Raw genomic sequence first — 23634 nt, 5'->3', positions numbered from 1 at the left:
GTCGTTGTTGTCTTGTAAAAAACACTTCTCTCCAAATTTGGTGATTTTTATTGCATTCTTACAACCAGCTGCATTTATTCCACAGCACAATAATTAATGGGTCTCACCAGTGAAATCTTGGTTATACTGTAATTAAACAAAACATGACAATAGAAACATAGTGACTTGGAGCACACACTGCACAATGAACAGGCACAAGGCTGTCTGTTATTAAAACAATTATACAAGACAGTATATATTATGACAAGAGCCCACAATAGTTTGCCAAAGTCAATATTTCTCTGGAGCAGACGTTTCCTTTGTTTCAAGTGATATCTTGTGATTGATCCAGTATCATGTCAATTTCTGTGAGAAAATTCCTGCAGGTGAAGTCACTCAGCTTTGACATGAATTCAACAGTCAAAACAAGAACAAGGTGTGATCATGTCTGTGGATTTCTTTGTAACAGAAACTATGTTGCCAGGCCTCTTCCAGGACATGTTTGTTTTACTATCATGGCGGCGCCGTAGTTGAATCCATGATGGTTGTGTTTTTGTAAAAGCTGAGTGACTTTACCAACAGGAATTGTATTGCATAATGAAGACACAAAAACAATCTCAAGATTTCACATGAGAAAAAGACAAAGGACATATTTGTTCCAGAGAAGAATTGACTTTGTACACTTCTGACTAAAGCTCAACATGTTTCTCCCAACAAGTCAGTAAAAAGTCTTATTTTGATCTTAATGACAGAGCAAATATTGACAAAATGTCCAAATGATTTGAATGTTATCATCATAAAATTGTTTTAATAACAGAAATCTTCAGTGATATTTCCAAATTTAAGAAAAAGACTAATTTTCACTAGAATAAATCTTACTGTCCTGATTACTTGAAAGTTGGGGATGCATGTGTTGGTAATGATAAGGACCAGTTCCTTCAGGTTTTCCTCTCTAAACTAAAATCAGATCACTTGTTTTTATTGAAGTAAATGATTTTCCTTAAAAAGCAACTCAAAGACTGAAATATCTGTAACAGTAAGGAAGTATACTTGAATTTCTCCGCTGAATTTATCACTTTTTGTACAATGTCAAAATCCACAAAGATCTCAGTTTGACCTTTACTATGGTCTCTAAAAGAGTCAGTGATCACTGGTCTGGTCCTGAACGTCCTTCTGTCCTTTCTCCTTGCCTTGTGCTCTGCCACGCTCAGCCACATCGAGCCTTTTGGACCATCACCGCCACCTTAGTGTAGAGAGACAAGAAGTGACGGGAAACACGTCAAAGTTCAGATAAGGTGCTGCAATTCATGTTTAGGGTGTGAGGTCAGGTCAGAAAGTCAATTAACTTCCTTTGTAAAGGAATCTCTATTTTCAGGGAGCTTCCAGGACATTTGTGTTTCAGGGTAAAAGGCTAAAAAAACACGTCTCCTTTTTTGATGATTGATTTGTGAAAACTTCCATGATGGGTTGTTATATAAGCAGAATGACTTTTCAAACAAGAATTTTCTTATATAAACTGAAGATACAATAACAATCATGAGATGTCACTTGACAAAAGACAAAGGAAACGTCTGCTCCACAGAAACATTGACTTTGGACAGTTGAGCTCAACAAGTCAGCAAAGTCTGTTATTTTGAACCTAAATAAATGTTTTCACTCAAAAAACATTTTTTTGAAGCTACAGTTTACATCAATCCTTTTGAATTATGACAACTGCAAATGACATTAGGTTCAACCAAAAACCCCATCGAGCCAGGATAATACATTTTTACTCTATAATCAAAGGTATTTTTAATTACTACTTACTTTTATGAGTAATCACGTAAAAAACAGTTGTTTCAGTTACCAATTATTAAGTTCTTCCAACCATTTTTTCTACATTATTTATTTATTATTTATTTTCAGTCTTAATTTAAAAAAGAATAAATAAAATAAAATAAATCTGAGTTTAAATTAATCACAGTATACATTATTATGGCAACAACTCAAAACTCAAAATTATGTTTGCAACTTAAATGATCAAAATAAATAAATAGGATTCTTTTTGTTTATTTTGCAACCATGGATTTAATTGAGTGGTGGCAATAAGTCCCCTGAATTTAAAGTGTGATAGAGCAAAATATTGGCAAAATGTCTTATTATAATGTGTTCTCGTCGTAATATTTTTTTTGATGACATAAATCTTTGGTCATAAAAAAAAAAAATCTAAACATCAAATCAAAACTCATTCTTACTGGAAGAAATATTATTTTCCTGATACATCACTTCATGATTACTTCAAAGATGGTGATATGTCATGATAAGGACGCTGGTCATAATCCAGGGTAAATCCAACCACTACACACTGGGTCACAGTTTACCCCCCTCTTCTGCCCTCCTGATGAAGTGATATCCTTGAAGTTTCCTCTTTGATATCTAATCTTAACTCAGACCCCTTTGACTGAAGTAAATCATTTTTCCAGCAATCTGTAACAATAAGGAAATATCTTTGTTTTTCACACACGTCACCATGAAAGTATCTTGGACCTTCAGTGAAAAATATATCATTGGGATTTTCCCTGTTTACACAACAAATATAGGCTAATGAGGAAACTGCTGCTCGTACTGAGTAACTCATTACCAGGAAACATTTAGTCAAGTGGAAAAGAGTTAAAGGCTTAATATGCAACCTTATCCTTACATCCACGTAAACATAATCCTTTTCAAACGTCAGTGCGTGATGCAGTAGAAGTGTGGCGGTGTCCGTAGCTGCAGAAATCCTGCCCTCTGCTCGTGTTTCCTTATAATGTCATTGTTTTGCCACGCTCAGAACACTTTACCAACACAAAATGCTAAAATTTGACATCCTGGACCTGTCTGGGGCAATTAAAAACAGCTGGGACAAATCCTGTGATTCAACCTTTAAAAACACATTTTGGAGCAATTTAGGGTTAGACTTAGATATGGACTTATTTAAAACATTATAAAAAATTATTCACTTGTTTATTTGTTGTTTTTTGTCATGCATTTCCTTAAGGAAGGATGGTACATGCACAAGCATAAAGATTAGATTATTGTGATGCAGGGAACTAGATGCTCAGAGACGTTATGGTGGCCGTAAATCACATTAGAAAATTCAAGAGCTGGTTGGACAGTCGCTGTTGGTCTGATTGTTTGTCTGATTGTTGATTGCATGCACTGATATATGTTCAAGTAAAAACCACTGTCATAAAGGTTCTGGTTCCCGATGTTTTCCATCCTGCTCCACAGGTTGTCAGTCAGTGCAGAACACACAATAGTCCTTTGTTCAGACACCATGTTGCAATGACTTCCTAAATTATACAGCAAATAATAACTTCCTAAAAGACAAACCCCTGCACTGACGATAAAAACAGAAAATGTTCTAAGAGTATGACTCTCTTTAAGAGCATTTACCAGCACAGAAGAAGGAAAAAACATTTTCCTACAGGTTTTGGAAGAAAGACACGTACGTCACTGTAATACTAACCCTGTTTTTGATTGTTATAATGACGTAAATGACATCTATGCTCCCAGTACAACTGTTCAACATTTTTCTCACCAACTTAAGCCATTTTAATGAATGTTACAGACAGGCCTCAACTAACAACCTTAAAATGGATTATCTCAATTTAGATTCTTGAGTTTAAAACATAGGTTTACACGGGTTTTTTTTTTTAGTAGTAATCCAGCAGTAGTGAGCAGTCATTTTATTTTTTAAAGTCACTAAGAATTTTCTGAATGCTAATTAAAATACACATTTTTAAACCATAATTCATATTTATCTTTGATTTAAAGGGCTACAGAGTCGCTACAGAGTTGACAGCTTACCAGTGCTTGAGCAGGATTCCCGCCTTTGTTTAAACCCAGGAAGTGAGACAGTGGTCCTTAGGGTATGGCTAATCCTGTTCATGCCTGATTAAATCATATTTTTGTAAAAATCTGATGGACTTGATGGAAATCTGGGACAGAACTTCAAAGGACCAACATTTTCATAATAAATGTATTTTAAAACAAAGACGATTATAATAGCACATTTGTGGGCCCCCTGTAACTTGCTTTTATCAGTAGCTATTGCCAGTTTCAGATTTATAAGACTTTGTTCATTTTTAAAAATTGTGTGAAATTGAAAAAAATTAAAGCAGACCAAAGAAGTTATCAATTACATATGTTTCATACATATAAATACTTAAAATAAATTTTCAATAATTCTGTAATCATTTTTAAAGTCTTTTTTTTTTTCCTTTTTTTGGTAGAACATGATTTGTCTCATTTCTCAAGGATAGGTGATAATAACAAATAACAAATAATAACTTCCTGGGTGACACAACCCCACACGGACAACAAAACCAGAAAACGCAGTAAGAGTCACGTATTTAGGAGCGTTTACCAGCAAAGAAGCAGGAAACAACATTTTTTAATGGGCTCTGCAGAAGGAAACAAGAGGGAGTATCACTGTTTCTTAACAACACTTGACGGTTAGATAACTGGACATCACCTGTCATATGACCAACACACCTGTTTTCCACATCTGTATGTGCAGCGTTAATACTGGTGCAGTTTTTATTGTTATAATGGCACATTTTACACTCCAATCACAACTAATCAACATACTCACCGCCTTTAGTCAGTCTTCAAACAATATTCAGGTGTTATTATAAAGATTGTTATGGTGTTATTATATTTTAGCAAGAAAAAACTGTTTCACTGTATTCAGAGGTGAACTCGGCTGTTATAAGACAGATTTGAAAAACTGTGAATGTATCCTTTAAATTCAGGTGCCATTGTTCACATTAAGACCTACTGTGTGATCATTATGAAATTAAGTTTAATAAAAATCTGGGTGTTTCAAATCAATAACCTTAATACTAATTTGCATCATAATATAATCTTGATTTTCACTTAATTTATATAGGTGACAATCCCCATTATTGTGAACTCATGACAAACAAACATAATTCACTGTATCCAAGAAGAGAAGGAGTGAGCAGCATGTGTTAAAATCATCCTTTTAGTATAAACTGAAATGAGCATCTTTCTATTGGGAAAGAAAAGTGTGTGTGGCTGGCCTCAGCCTCCCCTTTCAAACATGTAGGATGAACTCATGTGGCCTTGAAATTTGTGAAAAATGCAAAAGACCCTCCCTAGTGCCAGAGTTTAGTTTCTGTTTTAAGCTACTGTAGAAACATGGAGGGAGAATCCATGCAAGAGGACCGTCTCCCTCTGGAGATACGAACAGCTCTTTCTGACGTAGTGCTATTCAACTTCAGTAGCAAGTAGGCCGAACAGGAAAATCTCTGGGGTTCATTGGCCACACACAATACTTTCTCAATTCATGGCTACTAATAAGAATTGAATTGCCTCAAAACAACTGATATATTGTGCACATCTTGGAGGTGATAGAAGCTCGATAGTTTTTATTGCACATTTGAATAAATTACAAGGTGTTGAACATTTTATCATGAGGTCTTTATTGGTATTCCTGATACAAGTCATAACAGAGAGGCAGAAACTGTTTGTCAGACTTTGAAGACTTAAATGATTTCATTTTAAGTTGTCTCAAGTGCTGGTTTAACTGACATTTTACCTTTACAATAATCACTGGTTGATGCCTTTTGTGTTACTTGAAATTAGATATGTGTGATTTCATGGTCTCTATGTTTACACTCTGCACACCCACACAGGTGTTTTCAATCACTCTGACTAATTAAACTGGCTGATTATATCAATATGAACTGAGAGCAATAACAATAGTATAACTGTTAACTGCACTGCTGTTAGATCATACTACAGTTTTTTTTTTTACTGCTAACATGCATCGATCATAACTGAAGTTACACTGTCAAAACTCTTCACACAGTCAGTAAAACAGAAGTGTGTGTGGACCAAACTGTGAATCAGTTTCATGGCATTCATACAAAATGCATTCAATGACCACATTTTCCATGAACTATTTTCTCATTCTTACTACACCACCTTTAAAATACTGTTTTTGCAGCACATTTTTCAAATGCTAAAACATTCAAAAAAGGTTGTTGGAATCAAAATATATATAAATCTTACAGTGGAAGAATAATGATGATAAAATGAAATAATAATCATTACCAAACAAACAAAAAGGGAGTGGCTTTGGAATGATTATTGTTAGATTAAAGAAGGCAGGTTACTGTAATGTGTAAAATAGATTGGCAGAGAGGGAGCAAAAGCGTGGAGGACAAAGGAGATAATAATAAGTATAAATTACTACTATATGCAAATATATAGAAAAGGTAAAGGATATTTATATTTATATTCCTTGCTAATTCTTGCTATATATAATTTAGTGCAGTCAGTGAAATGAAAAGCCATTCTTACCCTATTCTTTAATGAAATGGTAATTTATATGAAAACTCATTTAAACTGCAGGAATGAAAATGTAGCATTTATATACTGGTCCTTGTTGGTAATGTTTCTTAGGTCAACATGTCATGTGTAACAATGAATGCTTTCCATAGTGAAAACTGTTGTCAGTGTTTTGGTCCAAGAAGCTTATTTTGAGACATGTATGAAATGTTTTGGTGGTTTGAATGAGTTTTGGAAGTGAGATGAACTATTTGGCCATGTGATGCATGTTGGTAATGCAGACTGTATCAAGAGTTTTGAAAAAGTGGTTAAAGTATTGGCAGATGCTTGTTAGCAACTGAAACAAACCTTTTTACTTTGTTGAGAAAGGTGCTTTGCAAATGATGAACATTATTTCTGAGACCATCCATACTCACCAATTTATCTCATTCATGACTAATTATATTCAAGCACATTCTTATTGACTAATTGAGTAATATATACTTCATATAGCTATGTTTCCTTTTAATTGAGTTATTAAATAATATTTCCCATAATGTGCACATATAGTGCGATCAGGTAGCTTTCATGTTGGGGACTAATAAAACATCTTAAATCATACAGTCAATGATATAATAAAACAGCACTGTATAAATAATTACAGCTGCTTTTATAATAAATTAATGTATATTTTATCAAGAAAAATATATACAGTACATTCATGTGTTCAAAATACAATAATTTCCAGACAAAATGGCAGATAATGTACATAAAATTTTAAATTAAATTATATACAGCACAAAACATAAATTAATCTTATTTAGTCATAGTACAAGTAATCAAAGTGCATTAAAACCTGTGTGCATATAATGCATCATAGATATACAAAATTTGCTCTTCAAAAGATATTTAGACAAACAGACAAAACATAAATAACCTTAAAAAAAACAAGACATGAACAGTTGTGGGGTTGTCCCTGTGCTGCAACAGTGTGGCAACTATTAAATGTTAATCCAGGTGTGGATTTTTAATTTAATAATAGTGTTTTGTGTACATCTGAATGTGTGTTTGGCAGCATTTTTTAAGCAGTGCATTGGTATTTTATGACCCATTTCTGAGAACTGGACTCTGTTCAGGTGAAACTGTAGATGGTGTTAAGTCTCCAGTTTCTCTTTCAGACTCTGCGTCTTCTGAATTTCCGTCCTCCTGTGCGTCCGGCAGGTGCAGATCATACTCAAAAGCAGGATTCGTCTGACCCTGTCTGTGCTGCTTCTGAACTTCCTCAAAGATTTGAAGAACCTTCAAAGCACACACGAAAGCAGCAGTTATAAGTCTGAGCACACACTGAACTGAAACTCTTTATTCAGAATGAATAAAACAAGAAGATATATACACTACCTTAGATTTAGGAATGAGACCCACTCTAAAGAAACCAATATGCCCAGTTTCTATCTTAGTGCAGTCGACCACAGTAGATGCAATGTTCTCTGGAGAGGCTCCGTCACATAACACTCCATCCACCTAGCCATGCAAAATACAAATGTATTTTACTGCAACAGGTAAAAACACCAGTGCCTCTTTTGTTTAATAAAACTGAAATGCTGTCCTCACCTTGTTGCCTAGTTTGGCATAAACTTGGTTGTGGTGAGTTGTGTCTGCCTCGCCTGTAGGGTTGGCTGAGGTCACAGCAATGGGCCCCACCTGCAAGAAAACAAGTTGTTGTATTTACTAAAGGGCCTGATGATTAGTTTCACTCGGTTTAAAATTTGTATGCTGGTTTGGACCAATAAAGATTCATATTTTAATCTGACTGAATAATGCTTAACTAAATTATGTTGCACTCATCTCTCTTTAAACCTCAGTTTAGTTTTTACTAGTAAACAAGTTTGTAGTTGTGCAACAAGGTTCTGCTTAATTAATAATCTGAATCTGCTCCTTTCAGAACTTGTTTTGCTAAACTCTGATTAGAACTAATCTTGGATTCAATTAATCTTTGTTGGTGCAACCCAGTCGAAGTGATTTATTTTCTATAGTCTGTACCAGATTAATGAGGTGTGTGGCCACAGAACAGTCCGGGTTTCTGATGGCGATGCTTTGTGGAGTCCCAATGTGTTTGGCAGCATCTCCTAAACCAAAGGTGTCCATCCAGGGGCCTGTGCCAGACAAGAAACCAATACGATGCTCATAAATCCCCCTCAGCAACATCCCAAACACTGTGTTACACATACAAATATATACTCACACACACACACACACACACACCTACCTCTGGGTATAACCATGCTAATGGAGGAGGGCCATGCCGCCTCCATGAAGTCCAGGATCAGAGGGCTCAGCAGGTGTCGCACCGGCTCCAGCTGCTTAATGGAGGAGATCCACATGGACATGGGTCGGTCCTGCGCCTGCTTCTTCACACTGAAGTCAAACACAGCAGTTAGAGAGTAATGAGACTGAGTCGATAAATGAAGGCAGATAAAGGCACACTCATGAAAATGGAAACTCACTTGTAAGCTTTGACAACTGCTTCGGGCCTGTTACAAGCTGCCACCAGCACATAGACCGTGTCAGTGGGCATCCCACATATGCCACCATTTTTCATGATTTCTGCAGATGGAAGAAGATGACACACATCAAGTATGCAAACAATGGTGTATTTTTTAAAGCTACAGCAAAGATCTTTGATATTTTGTTGATTTTGGAGGCCTCTCTGGACAGAAACAGTAGTGTTTCCACTGTAATAACCACAAACAAAACATAAAATAAAAAAAAAATTATCTAAAGAAAAATCTCCTCCTACTTCTTTTTAACTGGCTAACAAACCACTCACTGTAACCTTGCCTGTGAAAATGTAAACACAGGCTTGTTTTATCTGATTTTAAGGAGAATATGACACAGTGGCAGCCATTAGGAATAACTACGTAAATAGAAACAGCCATTCTTCTTGAGAATGGTCTCGTTAAGTTATGTAGGTCATATAAAAGCATCAGTAAAAAAAATGAGACAGGTTCATAACCAGTTAAAAACTTCTTCTAATAGGTTTATAATCAACAGTGATTGAGTGAATGAACAGATTCTCACCTGCTATCTCCTGGACAGATGAGGCCTTGCGGGCTGGTACATGTGGACAGATATCTGCTCCTCCTCCAACCCCACTCAGCTTAATCAAAGGTTTTCCTACAGGGATCTGAGGGGACTGGAAGGTGCTATTGAAAATGTGCGCCAGGAAACAATAAAAACTAACCAGACCAAAGATGATGGTGACTCCTATGTCATAACCATAAGGCAGCGCACCTACTGCATCCAGCAGGAAGCTAATGAGGATGAGCTGGAAGGTGAAGGCGTAGGCAAACCAGGCAACATTCAGAAACAGCGCTGCAGCTGTCACTAACCCATTAAACAGCATGAAGCTGATGATGCCAACAGCCACATTAAAGCTTCTGATTTCACCGTACAGACCACCGTATCGTGTCAGCCCCCACACTGTCCACATCACCCCGTAGAGAATGAAAACTGTGCTCTCAAAGGTTTTACCTCGAGCAAAAGCTACTGAACCGCACAACAACTGGAGTGCCCCTCCAGCCACCACCACCCAGGGCAGAACCAGCACAGATAGAGGGTTTCTGTCACCGACTGTGGCTGTGATGGCAAAAGCAGCCAGCACACTGCAAGCATGGCCTAACACCTCTGCATCTGCATACTTGGAGTAGCCCAGGTGAGGTGCATGCAGCTCTTTATTGTGGGGTCTGAGAGTGAAACCCTGCATCCTGGTTGCTAAAGTCTTGAGATAGCCCTGTCCTGTGGGAATCATTCTAGTGGAGACCATATTGAACGTGGTAATTAAAAGCACGCCGGCAGAAGCTACAAATATAGCTCCCTGTACACCCTGTGTGCCTCCTTGGAAGAAGCCTTGAGGCTGTGCTGCGATGGCGATGCAATAAGCTGCAAAGAATAGCTGGTAGAGCCCCTCCAGCAAGCTCTTCTGACAGCTGAACATAGCCAGGACGGAGAAAAGGACAGAGAAGACGACAGGGAAGGGGACAGGGGAGTAAGGCTGAATTGAGTAGAATGACAGGAGAGCACTGTAGCCTTCGGCAAACTTCAGCAAAGCAGTGAAGCCATAAAAAGTGGCAGCTAGCGTGTCCAAATGTCGGTAGAAGAGGATGCACATGGCGAGCTGGAAGACTCCTGCCGTCCACAACCAGGGTACGTGACCGACAGAGAGTTGAGGGACCACACCTAAAAGAGGACAGGCTAGCACAGAGGCGGACAGCAAGTTCATCACGAGACCGACTGACACTGCATCACCGCAGCCCTGGTTCTGCTCTGTTTTCAGCTCAGCTCTGCTTTTCAGGCCTGTGCCTGGAGGCTCCATGTCACCATGAGTGATGGTGGACAGCAGGCGTCCAAAACCAAAGTAAAAACCCACCACGCAGACAAGGAGGTAGTTTGCAGCAGTGGCAGACTGACCAAAACCTGCAGCTGACAAACCGGCGATTTGATGGGCACATGCTAAGCTAATGCCCACAGCTATGAGACAAAGAACTGCTTTCTTTGCTATGACCGCTATGCAACCAATGATGAACAGAGCCAAGGTAAACGCTGCCAGGCCTGGGACAAGAGAGGACCTCAGCTCTGTGGGCCGTAGCACTGCCTGCCCCACCAGGATGTAAACTAGACCTGAACCACACCACAGGGCGGAGACGGTAAGACACAGAGAGGAAAACAGCTGGGCGTGGGACAGACTGTGACCGATACCTGAGGGACAGAGAGTAAACAGAGAGGGGGTGTAAACACAGTCAGTGTTATGCATGTTAGCTCACTGGAAAGGCTCTGCTAAACTAAATGGAACAGGATCTTAATTATTATCCTTGATAACACCTGTGTTTATCCTACTATTTCATATCAATATGGCTGCTGTTAAAAAGTCTATAGGCTATTACAGATGAATTGATTAAACAAAAGTTGTGATGCATTTCCATCAAAACACCAACCTGCATAAGCTAAGAGGGCTGCAATAATGAGGAGCAGAATCCCCAGTGCATTATGGGGGATGAAGTCTTTCTCAGGTGAGCTGGCATAGTTGTTCACCAAAAGCAGGAGAGACCCTGTAAGTAAGAACAAAAACCACATGATCTCCAGCCACCTGCTGGTAAAAATAAACAAACAAAAAATGTATTTTGTTACAGCAGATTCTTTTTTTTAACATTTTGATTAAAAAGATGATGTGACGTGATGTGATGTGATGTGTCTCCAAGAGCACATGTAGGTATGATTAACTGAGAGGGGAGGTGTTAACTTCCTCATATGATAACATGATTTATGAAGCTAATTATTCATCTAATAAAAAATAACTGCAGCAGTTAGCCTGTGATTGATTTTTGAGTGGTTGTCTGATATTAGCTGCAGACTTTAGGCTTTCATTTCAGTTTCCAAAGTTTAGAACCTATGCCTCTTGCTGTTACCTAATGTGATACTAAACTAATATGACATTTAATTATTGATAAGAGTTGGTTTCAGATATTAGTGGTTGATCACACCTTTTAGATTTTTAGGATTTAGGTTTCAAAATTTACCTTTTTAAATACCGGAAAATGTCACTTTGTTATTATTCTTAGCATAGATATTATTAAATCTAATTATTTTCATGCATTATGTGCTGTAATTCCATACAGGGAATGTCTTATTTGTCTTTGTCTTATTTTATTTATACATATATTTCTATATACACATTATATATGTATATTATATACATATAATACTATAATAATGATAATAATAATAATAATAATAATAATAATAATAATAATAATAATAATAATAATATAACCACGTTATACATTAACATTAAATATTATACATATTTTATGACAATATTTTTACTGTGCTATCATCCACTTTACAGGGCAATATATTTGATTTCTTACATTTTTTTCTCCTTTATAATGATTCAAACCAGGTGTGTGCTACAGTATAAATGTGATTATGCTGTGCAATTATCCATTTAGCTGCACAAGTAAAAGGTGCGCATTTTTTTTTTTTTTTTTAAATATCTTGCTCTTTTCTGACTCTGTTTTACTCTTGAGCTGCTGTAACAAAGAAATTTCTCCGGTGTAGGTTTAAGAAAGTTTTATATATGAAATTCAGTGGTGGTGAAATAACAAAAAATAAACAACATAAACATAACTTAACATTGAAATAAAAAAGCAGCTGGAAGCTCTGACTGCAAATGCAAATGCAAATGCAAATGCAAATGCAAAAAAAAAAAAAAAAAACCTGACACAAGAGAATGAAAGCTTACCCGCGGAGATGCCCAGTATGCCGACGGACACATGCAGTGAGCGGAGCAGAGCCATGGCAGGAGTAGATTTCACACGACGGCAGGCTCCGCTTTATACGGCTGTCTGTGACGTCAGCACGCAGAGCCGAGAAACCCGAGAGGGGAAGCCGCACCTTTTACTGGGGAAAATACTTAAGTATTGTGTCTCAGTTAACCGGAAACGTCCTTAACATGATAGCTGAAACTGTATACGCAGAGAAAAATGGCAGCGTCATTATGATAAATATACCTGCACAGTAATACAGTTTGAACCGCAATTCAGTCCAAATGTCAACCTTAATTGTTCTTGTATTATGCTACCACTGTCACGATAACTTTAACTTTTTTTCAGCCAGCTTATATGGACTAGTTTTCTTTAACTGTCATTGCAGATTTATTATTATTATTATTATTATTTTCCATAATAATTTTATTATTTCTTTAAAATTCTGATATGGGGGTATTTGTTGGGGGCACGATTTAAGAATCATATACAATCATGTAGCCCTCCCACTCCCAATAAAACATATGCATCACTGTCATGCTCCATTTCTTTTATATTTTTTATTTTAGTCAGTTTTCTGAGTACAATATGTTTTCAGATTTTTCAAGTTTCTAGTGAGTGAGCTAAAATGTTTTTTTTCCCCACCTAGTTTTAGTTTTATCTTAGTTTTAGTTAACTAACTACAATAGAAAAAGAATAGAAAAGTATCTTTTCCTCTGAAGTGTGCTCCATAAAATGCAAATAAGAACAAGATAGACATTCATATCATACAAGGAGCACCTGTTACATTTTCAGTATTAATTTAGTCACAAATTAATCCATCTATCTTTATCTTATCAATATGTGCAAACATTAGAGCATACACCCACACAAGTAAAAAGTTAAATAAACATCCGTCATTCCGTCATTACATTGATTTCATTATTAATGTAAACTACTGAGGGCAATGACTCGGCATATTGTGTCATCAACAGTCTTTCCTGGTTACCTGAAGGAGCATGATGTCAGTGTGTTGACAGCAGGTGGGAGGAGACAGACAGACAGGCAGGACTATAAAGAGTCAGCCTCAGAGCTCAGACAGCACACCACTGCTGAGCAGCTCCTTCACACACAGTGTAAAGCCGCAACTTCTACACACACAAGGTGAGAAATATCTACACTGTCTTTACTTCACTGCTTTCTAAACTTAACCATTTCTTTCTCCTTATATTTTTGGAACACGTCCACAGCAATGTTATGTTTGAATGCAAAGTAGCACTGGAAAATGTGGAATGGAAATGGTGACATAATTAGTGTGATACACTGTGTATACATTTGACAGTATTTATCATATTATGACTGTGAGTGGAGTCGTGCACAGAGGACTTAAAAACACTTCCTGCCGTCTCTGTACTGGTGTCAAGTGTGTTACTTGGCAACAGCAGCTTTCCTGGCACTCCTCTGACACCTGGCTCTATTAATTTTGTATGTAAATGTGCAGACAACAACATATGTCAGGCAAACAATTAAGGGACCCTTAATGCTTAAAAAATAAATAAAACTTATGCAGTCTAGATAATCTGTTGTACATATCCTTACAGTCTGTACTTTATGTGTGTATTTCATAGAAATCATGGTGAAGCGTGTTGCAGTTATCCTCTCAGGCTGTGGCGTCTATGACGGCACAGAGATCCACGAGGCCTCCGCCATCCTTGTCCACCTCAGTCGGGCTGAAGCAAAAGTAAGAGAAATAAACTTATTACAGTGTATTTATATGTGATTTTACTCCAAACATCTCAATCCAGTCTCATTTAGAGAGACGTTGCAGCTTTCACATCAACATTTCTGTCCATAGATTTAGCAACACATGGGCATTCTCATAACATACAGCTGATCTTAAAGGGATCGTTTGGATTAATTGAAGTAAGGTTGTATGAGGTCATTGTCCTGTAGTACTTATAGCAGATGATGGTTGGCACACACCCAGCTTGGAGAAGCAGAGAGAAGCATCAAAAGGTAGTCACTTAAAAAAAAGCCACCCTTAAAAAAAAGCGATATTAGTTTAAGTTTATGCTATATTTAGAACATTTTCACCGCTTTACTTGGCCATCAGACAACCTTCTGACAGAAAGCAGCCATTATTATAAGCCAAATATCACTCTCTCCAAAGCAACCAAACTCCATAGGCATAACAGTAATTTTACATCACAGAGTATGGGGGTTGCTGGTCTATCACTGCCTCAATATGCTAGTTTGTTTGTATGCTAGTTTGACTTTGGTGTTTTAACAGGATTCACTAAAGTCATACAATAACACAAACTAATTTACAGATTTTGGCAGCGGTAGATCAACAAATTTTATGTGAGATAAAATGACTGATTTCACCTGTGGAGTCCTGCTGGTTTTGGAGAGAGCTGATCTGATATAGAAAGATTTACATGCTGGTGTTTCGTTTCAGGTGCAGATGTTTGCTCCAGATGCAGACCAGCTGCATGTTGTGAATCACTGCGAGGGGAAACCTACAGAGGAGAAAAGAAACATCCTGCAGGAGAGTGCCCGCATCGCCAGGGGTGACGTGACTGATCTGGCCAAGTTAGATGTGTCAGCATTTGATGCTGTCATCGTTCCAGGTTAGGCTGACCCAGTCATAAATAAATGCTATAGAATAAAATATTATACATTTCTTTTTGTTTTTGCACCTACACTTTGGTGATATGCTAAATGAGTCCTGTGTGTTCTCCTTCAGGGGGCTTTGGCGTGGGAAAGAACCTGAGTAACTGGGCACTGAACAATAAGGACTTCACCATCCGGCCAGATGTAGAGAAGCTCATCAAGGATTTCCACAAAGCTGGAAAGCCGCTGGGCATGTGCTGCATCTCCCCCATCCTCGCTGCCAAAATCCTGCCCGGCTGTGAGCTCACTATGGGGCAGGACAAAGAGTGTGAAAAGTGTGTGGAATCATTTATCTTCATCAGATTTATATGATTCTAAAAAAAAATATCTCAATTTAGATCTCTAACTTTTGCTCTCTTTTCGTCTGTAGGTGGCCGTACGCTCAGACAACAGGTGTTGTGAAGGAGTTGGGCTGCAAACATGTCAATACAGATGTGGAGAAAGCTCACGTTGATGTCAAAAATAAGGTGGTCTCCACCTGTGCATTCATGTGCAATGCTCCCATTCATCAAGTCTTTGATGGAATAGGGGTCATGGTCAAAGAGACACTGAAATTAGCTTAACAATTAATTAATCACATACCGGATGTTTATTTATGTACTTTAAAGCAAATGATGTGTGATTTCTAGACAAACGTAAAGTCTCTATCAAGTTACAAGACTTGTCTCACAGCTTTCATCCAATGTTTTATCCTCTGTGTGTTGTTCATCATTTTTCAATAAAAGTTACTCTATAAACTACAATTTTTGCCTTTTTGCTTTATTTATATGTGTGTGTGTGTGTGTGTGTGTGTGTGTGTGTGTGTGTGTGTGTGTGTGTGTGTGTGTGTGTGTGTGTGTGTGTGTGTGTGTGTGTTAGCCAGGCAGGAGCGTTTATGTGAAGGAGCAATTAACATTTTTTACCACCAGAACATTACATGACTAAATGTTTAGGTGATTTATATCTGGCACTGCAAGGTTTTCCAGAACTGGGCCAAATACCAACTATTGAGTCTCTGTAAATAATATTATAAAGAGTTCAGACTTGGTCTCCTCTATATGAAAAGTGCCCTGAGATAACTTATGTTATGACACTATTAATAAAATGGACTTGACTTGAACCCACAACCCTTTGAAATGGTAGATTCAACTAACACATACACAGTTATAGTTCCTGTTATTAATAGTACTTGTACTTCTTATTTTTGAAATCATTTTGCATGAAGTAAAACAGATTTCCCCATAAGAACAGGACAACTTAGTCTTCTTAGTTGTTAAAAGTAACATTTATTATCTCAATAGTATACATTTCATTGCTACATGCTACATTTTGACAACTTTTCAAAAAACCTTTCTTTTGTCAAAATATGCAAACAGACAAACTTGAAGTGCTTTGGGTAAAAATTAAATCTTCTATCAAGTCCAGTCTGAATGTATGACGATTGAGTGAGTCACAAATCTAATACATTAAAGTCTTGAGTCATCTAATTAACTACTTCATCAGCAGACACAACATATTTTACAGATTTCACACTGGAACAATGTGTTTATGCCTCAATAAATCCAAGTGTTGGGTTGTCAAGATTTTGTATTTGTATTATCAAAACCCTGATTACAAAGAATATACCACCACCTGGGATGGTGTGCAGCTGGCCATGGTGCTCTCCAGTTACAAAAGGACCCACCTCTGGCCCAGTCTGCCTGACTGAACATGTGCTTTTATTTTTAAGTTGAATATTTTGAATAAAGTTTCTCTGTGTATCTAGACTGTGGCAAAAATATAAAATTAGTCTCAAATAACATCTGTGGCTTCTGCAGAGCAGAACCAAAACACCATTGGTAAGATGCTTCTGATTCAGTGTTTGTGATGATCTGTCATAGATGCTGCTGTCGGTTGTTTTTCAAAAGTAGCTTTGTTTGTTTATTGTAGTAACAGTTGACCACACATGTTTGTTCACATGTAGCTTGTTGTTGTTTATGAGTTGATTATATTGCTTGAATGTGTAGGATATATTTCTCTGTGGCTGTGTGTGCGTCCAACGTGACTGCCATCCTGTGTGTTCATTTGACTTCTATCCTTGGTTGCTTGACCCGTCTTCCTTCTTCCTCACTTATTATCATTTATCTGACTGAGGTTTGATCAAATTTATTGGTCGACTCAAATAAAATAGCAGTTTATTGACAAATCCAGGTCCCTGTCCATGGTGCTGAAATAACACACTTCACTGTAATCCCTTTCCTCTCTGTAAAAATTACATCTGTCCTGAATCTCCACACAGCCTCAGCTATATAAAGGTGCACTACAGGCCCTCACCCTCTATGCAATGAGCCATCAGTTATGTAAAAGTCCTAAATATTTTGCAAAGGTCAAATGCACTGGGTAAACACAAACACTGAGATTCACTGGCTCACTGGTGTAAAGTTATTTTGGTCATTTATTTTAAAGCAGTTTAAAACAGTCCAGTTAAACATATGGATGACACAATACAATGTCCACATGTTCTGAATGATAAAGCATAATTTTATTGATTAATCATCTTTTCACAGTATTACATTGATTCATAGTTTGATAAAATATACAACCTATACCAGAGAAATTTACACCTATTTTTATACAGGATGTTATTGATATACATGGAGTAGATAGTTGGTCTCAGTATGAAAGATTCCTGTGAAGGGTACAAGTAACTGTGAAGAATCAACAAAGCGTTCATGTGGTTTTGCTGGAGAAGTGATTGAAGTGATCTGTTCCACAGGCCAGCTCTGTCGCATGAAACTTCCTGGGACGATCAGGGTCCTGTCAGCAACAGAAAGAATCAGGATCCATACAGGATGCAGGTCTGACACTCAATATGCACAAAATCTAAGAATAAATTTATATTCACGTTAGTCTCACCTGTATGGGATATGCATAGGTGGGAACATAGCGGATCACAAACCCACAGCGCCTCTTCTGGGAGGTGTTGGCATCACTGGCATGGACGAGAAATCCATCGTGAATCTGTTAAAAAAATCTTCATTAATAAATCTTCTATTGAATATGAAACCTGTTTGTCATGTTTAACAACAAAAATTCACTCACAGACATCTGCCCAGCTAGCAGAGGGCAGAGCACAGCTTCATCAGCCTGCACCAGCTCTTCTGGGATTTCCTGATTGACTGTCAGCATGTTTCCGGGCCGGATGGCTTGGCGATGGTGCAACATGCCATCACTGTGGCTTCCTACAAGACAAAAAGAGTCAAATACCTTTTTATAATCTTTGGTGGGAGTCAAGAGGAGCTTTTCATGGAGACTTTTCTTCAGCTAAGGTCAAACCACGATTGTGGCTAAAGGCATAAACTTGCATGAGAAGCATAAATGAGAATCTTGAGATACCTGGGATGACCTGCAGGGCACCGTTCTCCTTCAGTGAGTCATCTAAAGCGAGCCACACAGACAGAACAGGGCCACCAGTGATGCCCCAGTACCTGCAAACAAAACAACTACAGTTAAACCAAAACAAAACAAAGCAATACAAAACCTCTCATAATTTTTTTCAGTGTGTAAATTTACCTCATGTCCTGATGCCAGGCCACATATGGAAGTCCATCGTCTCCAACACTGTCCTCAGGTTTGAGCGACGGGTATTTACAGATGAAGCGGGAGTCCAGCAGGATGACGTCTGGGCCCAGGATGGCCTTGATCACCTCTAAGACTTGAGGGTGTCTGGTCAGGTCACGCACCCACGGATACTGCTGGTGAACATTGTGGAGGCTGTACTGAGTGTACTCCTTACCTGGAAACATACAAACACATAATATACATATTCACTGACAAAGACTGCAGAGATGCCCTGGTCTACAAATATTCTTCTTCAGATGTAAGAAAACATGTTTGTTTGATACAGACTCCAACAAATGATCACCACTAGTAATGAATCATATCACAATTGTAATATCTGTTAAAATAATTGTAGTATGACTATTTTACCATATCATGCAGGCCTAATCCTAACAAGTTCAGAGCCCCCTTTAGTTAGCTTGATTATTTTTGTTCACCTGTAGGTGATCAGTCTGATGCCACAGACAGAAAACAATTGAGCCCAGTTAGTCTAATATTTCTGTTTGACATTGCTTAAAACTACACCACATGAATACTGACTCTGATAAAGTGGGAAAAATTGTGAAATTCCAAAACTACTGTATGTCACACATTTGGTCTATTGAGTGATCCCTTTTCATAACTAATGTAATAATTTTTCACCTCCATTCATTTAGCCTCCCCTGAAACTGTTTGGAGTCCCCCTGAGGAGGCCCGCCTCCCACTCTGAAAACCTCTCATGTGGTGAAAATGTGATATTGTGACAGCCTTTATTCTAACATTAATTTTGAGGATTACAATAATATAAAGACAGAAAACCACAGGCCTGATAACTAAATTGGGTCTCATTAATTATTATTTTCATTTCTGCATTCTCTCTCTTGTTCCTAACTAATTTGTGTCTCTTTTCATCCCTCCCCTCCTCATCCTCCAGTGACACTTACCGAATTCCCTCTCCAGCTCAGAAAAGGCCTGCCTGGCCTCCCTCAGCTCGGTCTCATTCAACACCGGCAAAGGTGAGAGGAAGCCCTGCTGGTTGTAGTTCTCCTGCAGTTTAGCCATGGATGTAGTCATCATGTCCATTAGATTGTTTTCACTGCTGACGCCTCAGGCCTTCTGCTTCCAAAATTTATAAGGTAGACACTGTGTCTGTGTGGAGTAGGTGGAGGTTAGGGGGGAAGAACAGAGAGAGAAAGTGAAGTGTGAATATATTCTGTCTAAGATTGTGTCCTGGCTGTTTATAAAAAGAACATATGCCCTTCCCACTGAGCACCACCTTGTTCCACCTGCTCTATAAGACCAATATAACCCTGCTGACTACACCTCAGTGCCTGTGTGAAGCAGACTATTGTCCATATTAAGAGTCTCTTTGTTCAGATATAAGATCTGTTGACTGAAACAGGTCAGGAAAACAGTGTTTCAGGATGATGGATGCCTCCAACACTCCACCTGCAGTGATACAAAAGTGCCTAAAAGCCTTTTTTTAAAAAAAAAAAAAATACAGATATGACAAAACCACAGTGAAAAAACAGCAAAATTCTTGCATTAATAATTTAAAATGTAAATAAAATAGATGACACAATAAAATTATTGCATTTAAGGAGAAATCTGTAATATATTTACTGTAATAAAATGTGGGATTTTGTTTTCAGGATAATGGACCTGCCTTTACATTGACAGACCACCTACAGTTATAAACAGCTGATCGCCTTGTTGTGTTGTTGTTGCTTGTTATGGTCAAGTTATAATGTTGTGCTCCTTCAGTGCTCCTGCAGCCTGCCTGAACTTCAGTAGGGGGGATATTAAACAGGACTTCAGCCTAATTAATAAATCATCTATGGCTTCAACTCACTTCGTGGACAGCAGTACTAATTTTTGGACTCACAATAGTTACATATTACTCCTTTAACACATTAACAGTATTTTTTTTACCTTTATCCCCCTCAGATGTTGCACCAAATGAAGCTTCATAAATAACAATCAACAACAACAATCACAACAATCATATTATTAATTATAAAGTGCTTTACAAGACCAAATAAAATGACAGACAACAGTGATAAGAATAAATAACTGTTGCTAGTTAGTAAACTTTTGCAATTTTATGCATGTTTGTATACTTTCATGTAAAATTTTAGATGAAAAAAACAAAAAACAACTAACTACACCTGTCACTATTCATTATACCTATTGCCATAAATATTATATTGTCTCCATACCTGACTGCTGTTCAGTCTTCTCCTCTCTCTGTGAGTTTCGGCTCTGGATACTGAGGAGCTCTTCTGCAGCAGAGAATATATAGCGCACAGAACTGGAAAATCCACTTCATTTGTCAACATGTGATAACCAACCAGTATCCTCAGATTCTTTAATATGTGCTTTTACTTTCCAGAGAATTCTAAATAAAGGGAAAACCCATGACTCAGCACACTACCTGTGCATTGTTTTGCAATCCAGGTGAGGTGAGGCATTTAAAGGCATCTGTCAGTTCTAAAGCAACATGAAACCTTTTCTTTTCAGGCTTGTGTTATTTCCACGTACAGGGTCGACGTCACGTTTTACCCCCAGAGAACAGATACTCAGTGATTTATGGACAGGAAGGCTATTTTTGGTGCTGTCTTTCAGTTTGAAATTGGTGCACACTTTTATGATTCCTAGTTCACAGTAGGTCATTATTCAGTGACTCAACATTCCCAATCATCGCAACCTCATATTCAACTTTTCTCTTCCTTGTCAGGAACTCAGTGAGTGAAGGCGTGATGATTGATGCATGAGTGTGTGAACAGGGCCAAGAATAACAGACTGAAAACTTCTAACAGTCTTCTGTCATATTAATGGAAAACATCTTCTTTGTTAACTGTCATCACGATAATTGTTAAAATAAAAGTCTTAGTACCGTACCTGACTGTGATGATATCTACCATGCTACTACATTTTTAAGTATTCTATATAATTTCATAAAAGGACTGCTACTGACTGCTGCATTTCTTTTGTTTGGCGATTGTACAACTCAATTATTAAATACCAAAGACAATTCATGCCAATTTTTTGGCACATATGTCACTGCTGGTTGATTTTAATTTATCTTAATATAAAAGGAGAAAAGAAATATCTTAAGTTAAAAGGAAAAACAAATTTTACATGAACAAAAATGCTGTATATACCAGATTTATTATTTGACAAAGGGGATTTTTTTTTTCAAGTAATCATTTTTCTTTGTTTTTAATATTGTGATAAATATGTTCATTATTATTATTATTATTATTATTATTATTATTGAATTATTTCATCCTATTTTTGATTGATCTGCATATAAGAATATCAGTATGTAGACATATGTTTGCATCATTGTAGGTAAATGGTGTTCAAAAGCAAATAAAAACTCTTGTGGGGGTGACAAGAGGAGCTGAATCTTGCTTTTTATCATGTTAAAAATATTTAAAGACCCTCCATATGTATATATATATATATATATATATATATATATATGTATATATGTGTGTGTGTGTATGTATGTATGTATATATATATATACATATGGGCTGTAAGGGAAAAAATTACAGGAAGAAGATTTTTTTCTACTTTGCACTTTGAAAATAAGGTTGAAATGTTGAGAAAAAAGTTGAAATAACATTTAAACTTTATTCTGAAAATGTAAAGTACAAAATCTCTTTATTTATTTTCTCATATTCCTGGCCCTAATACTCTTCCATACTGATGACTTTCCCTTCAGCAAAAATTAGAAATACATAACCCTTTTCTGCCCCCCTTCCATTCTGGTTATTTTAAGACAGTTCCTATTTGCCTCTGTTTACTTGTTACTAAGTGCTTTATTTTGATTGATAAACAGGGAAGGAGAAAGTTTTCATCTTCCTTTTCAGACAACTGTGTTTTTGAGGAAACAGTAGAAAAAACAGCAGCGTCCACATTTTTACTTCCTTCACAGTACCTAGATACATTTGAAGCTCTGTTCTGGTGACCTCATGTGTTGACTTAGTCACCCACTCGCTGACACATAATGTGAATGTGCTTTTAAACTGGGTGAATGTGTGTCTGCATTAGATCCTTCAATAAATCATTGACTAAATTAACTGAAATGAAAACAAATGAATAGACTTCCTGTAAGACTGTAACAAAATACACTTAATGTCACAATTGATAGTCTCTTAGAGGAACTTTCCAAAGTTGCTGAGAAAATTATTCACAGCAGAAAACCCCCTGACCACCCACTAAACCCAATGGCCCCCTTTTGTTGTGCGATGATGATACGTGTCAGTAGTTTCAGTTCAGATATGGACCAGTGACCAGGAAACATTAGGGAACATGAACTCAGCGGCACACTTCAGAGACAGTTGTCTGCTCCTGAACAGCTGCTTACCAGGACACCGACCCAAATGCAGCTTCCTTGTCTCACTTTCTGATGTCATTGCAAGCACATTTTATTGTTTTATTGACTTATCGTGTGGTGGACTGATTTTGAGAGGAAATTCATTCACAGACTTCAAAGCAATGCACAATCCATGCATCAATGGATGAACAGGTTGCCTCATTGTTAGGTTTACAGTAAAGACATGGAGAAATGATGGTCCCTTTCCTCTTCCTTAAATCTTACCCTCAGTGTTCTCACACATAGGTTTCGGGGGGGGGGGGGTATGGCTGTGCTTTGATGGTGGACACATGATGGATGGTGAAGACTGCATTTGTGCATCTTGTTTCAGGAAAAAATAAAGAATATGGGAAACCATGAACTTAAGATGGGAGCATTCAGTACTGAGAGGATGCACCTATTGCCGCCATATTTGGCCAC

General features: G+C 37.5%; 3 protein-coding genes across 3 annotated transcripts; 1 reads left to right on the top strand and 2 right to left on the bottom strand.

Moving 5' to 3' along the window:
* Positions 1-6837: 6837 nt before the first annotated feature.
* Positions 6838-12749, bottom strand: LOC146327006 (uncharacterized). Its single transcript, XM_084718428.1, has 9 exons — positions 12596-12749; positions 11289-11402; positions 9376-11052; positions 8802-8901; positions 8564-8712; positions 8338-8450; positions 7909-7998; positions 7696-7818; positions 6838-7596 (listed from the first exon to the last, which is right to left on the bottom strand). Exons 1-9 carry the CDS (start codon positions 12648-12650, stop codon positions 7399-7401), a joined length of 2619 nt encoding a protein of 872 aa, XP_084574554.1. The 5' UTR covers positions 12651-12749; the 3' UTR covers positions 6838-7398.
* An 857-nt stretch (positions 12750-13606) lies between these two features.
* LOC146327005 (glutamine amidotransferase-like class 1 domain-containing protein 3, mitochondrial) lies at positions 13607-16012 on the top strand. The gene is made up of 5 exons (XM_084718427.1): positions 13607-13760; positions 14225-14337; positions 15055-15226; positions 15343-15544; positions 15640-16012. Exons 2-5 carry the CDS (start codon positions 14230-14232, stop codon positions 15830-15832), a joined length of 675 nt encoding a protein of 224 aa, XP_084574553.1. The 5' UTR covers positions 13607-13760; positions 14225-14229; the 3' UTR covers positions 15833-16012.
* A 1735-nt stretch (positions 16013-17747) lies between these two features.
* On the bottom strand, positions 17748-21188 carry LOC146327004 (uncharacterized). The gene is made up of 7 exons (XM_084718426.1): positions 21047-21188; positions 19772-19976; positions 18801-19023; positions 18624-18715; positions 18330-18469; positions 18144-18248; positions 17748-18044 (listed from the first exon to the last, which is right to left on the bottom strand). The coding sequence occupies exons 2-7, from the start codon at positions 19908-19910 to the stop codon at positions 17958-17960; spliced, it is 786 nt and encodes a 261-aa protein (XP_084574552.1). The 5' UTR covers positions 19911-19976; positions 21047-21188; the 3' UTR covers positions 17748-17957.
* Positions 21189-23634: the final 2446 nt, after the last annotated feature.

The sequence above is a fragment of the Lutjanus erythropterus genome, chromosome 5 (assembly GCF_056507025.1).
Source record: "Lutjanus erythropterus isolate fLutEry1 chromosome 5, fLutEry1.hap2, whole genome shotgun sequence".
Classification (NCBI taxonomy): domain Eukaryota; kingdom Metazoa; phylum Chordata; class Actinopteri; order Lutjaniformes; family Lutjanidae; genus Lutjanus; species Lutjanus erythropterus.
This window is presented reverse-complemented; position numbering and strand designations above follow the sequence as displayed.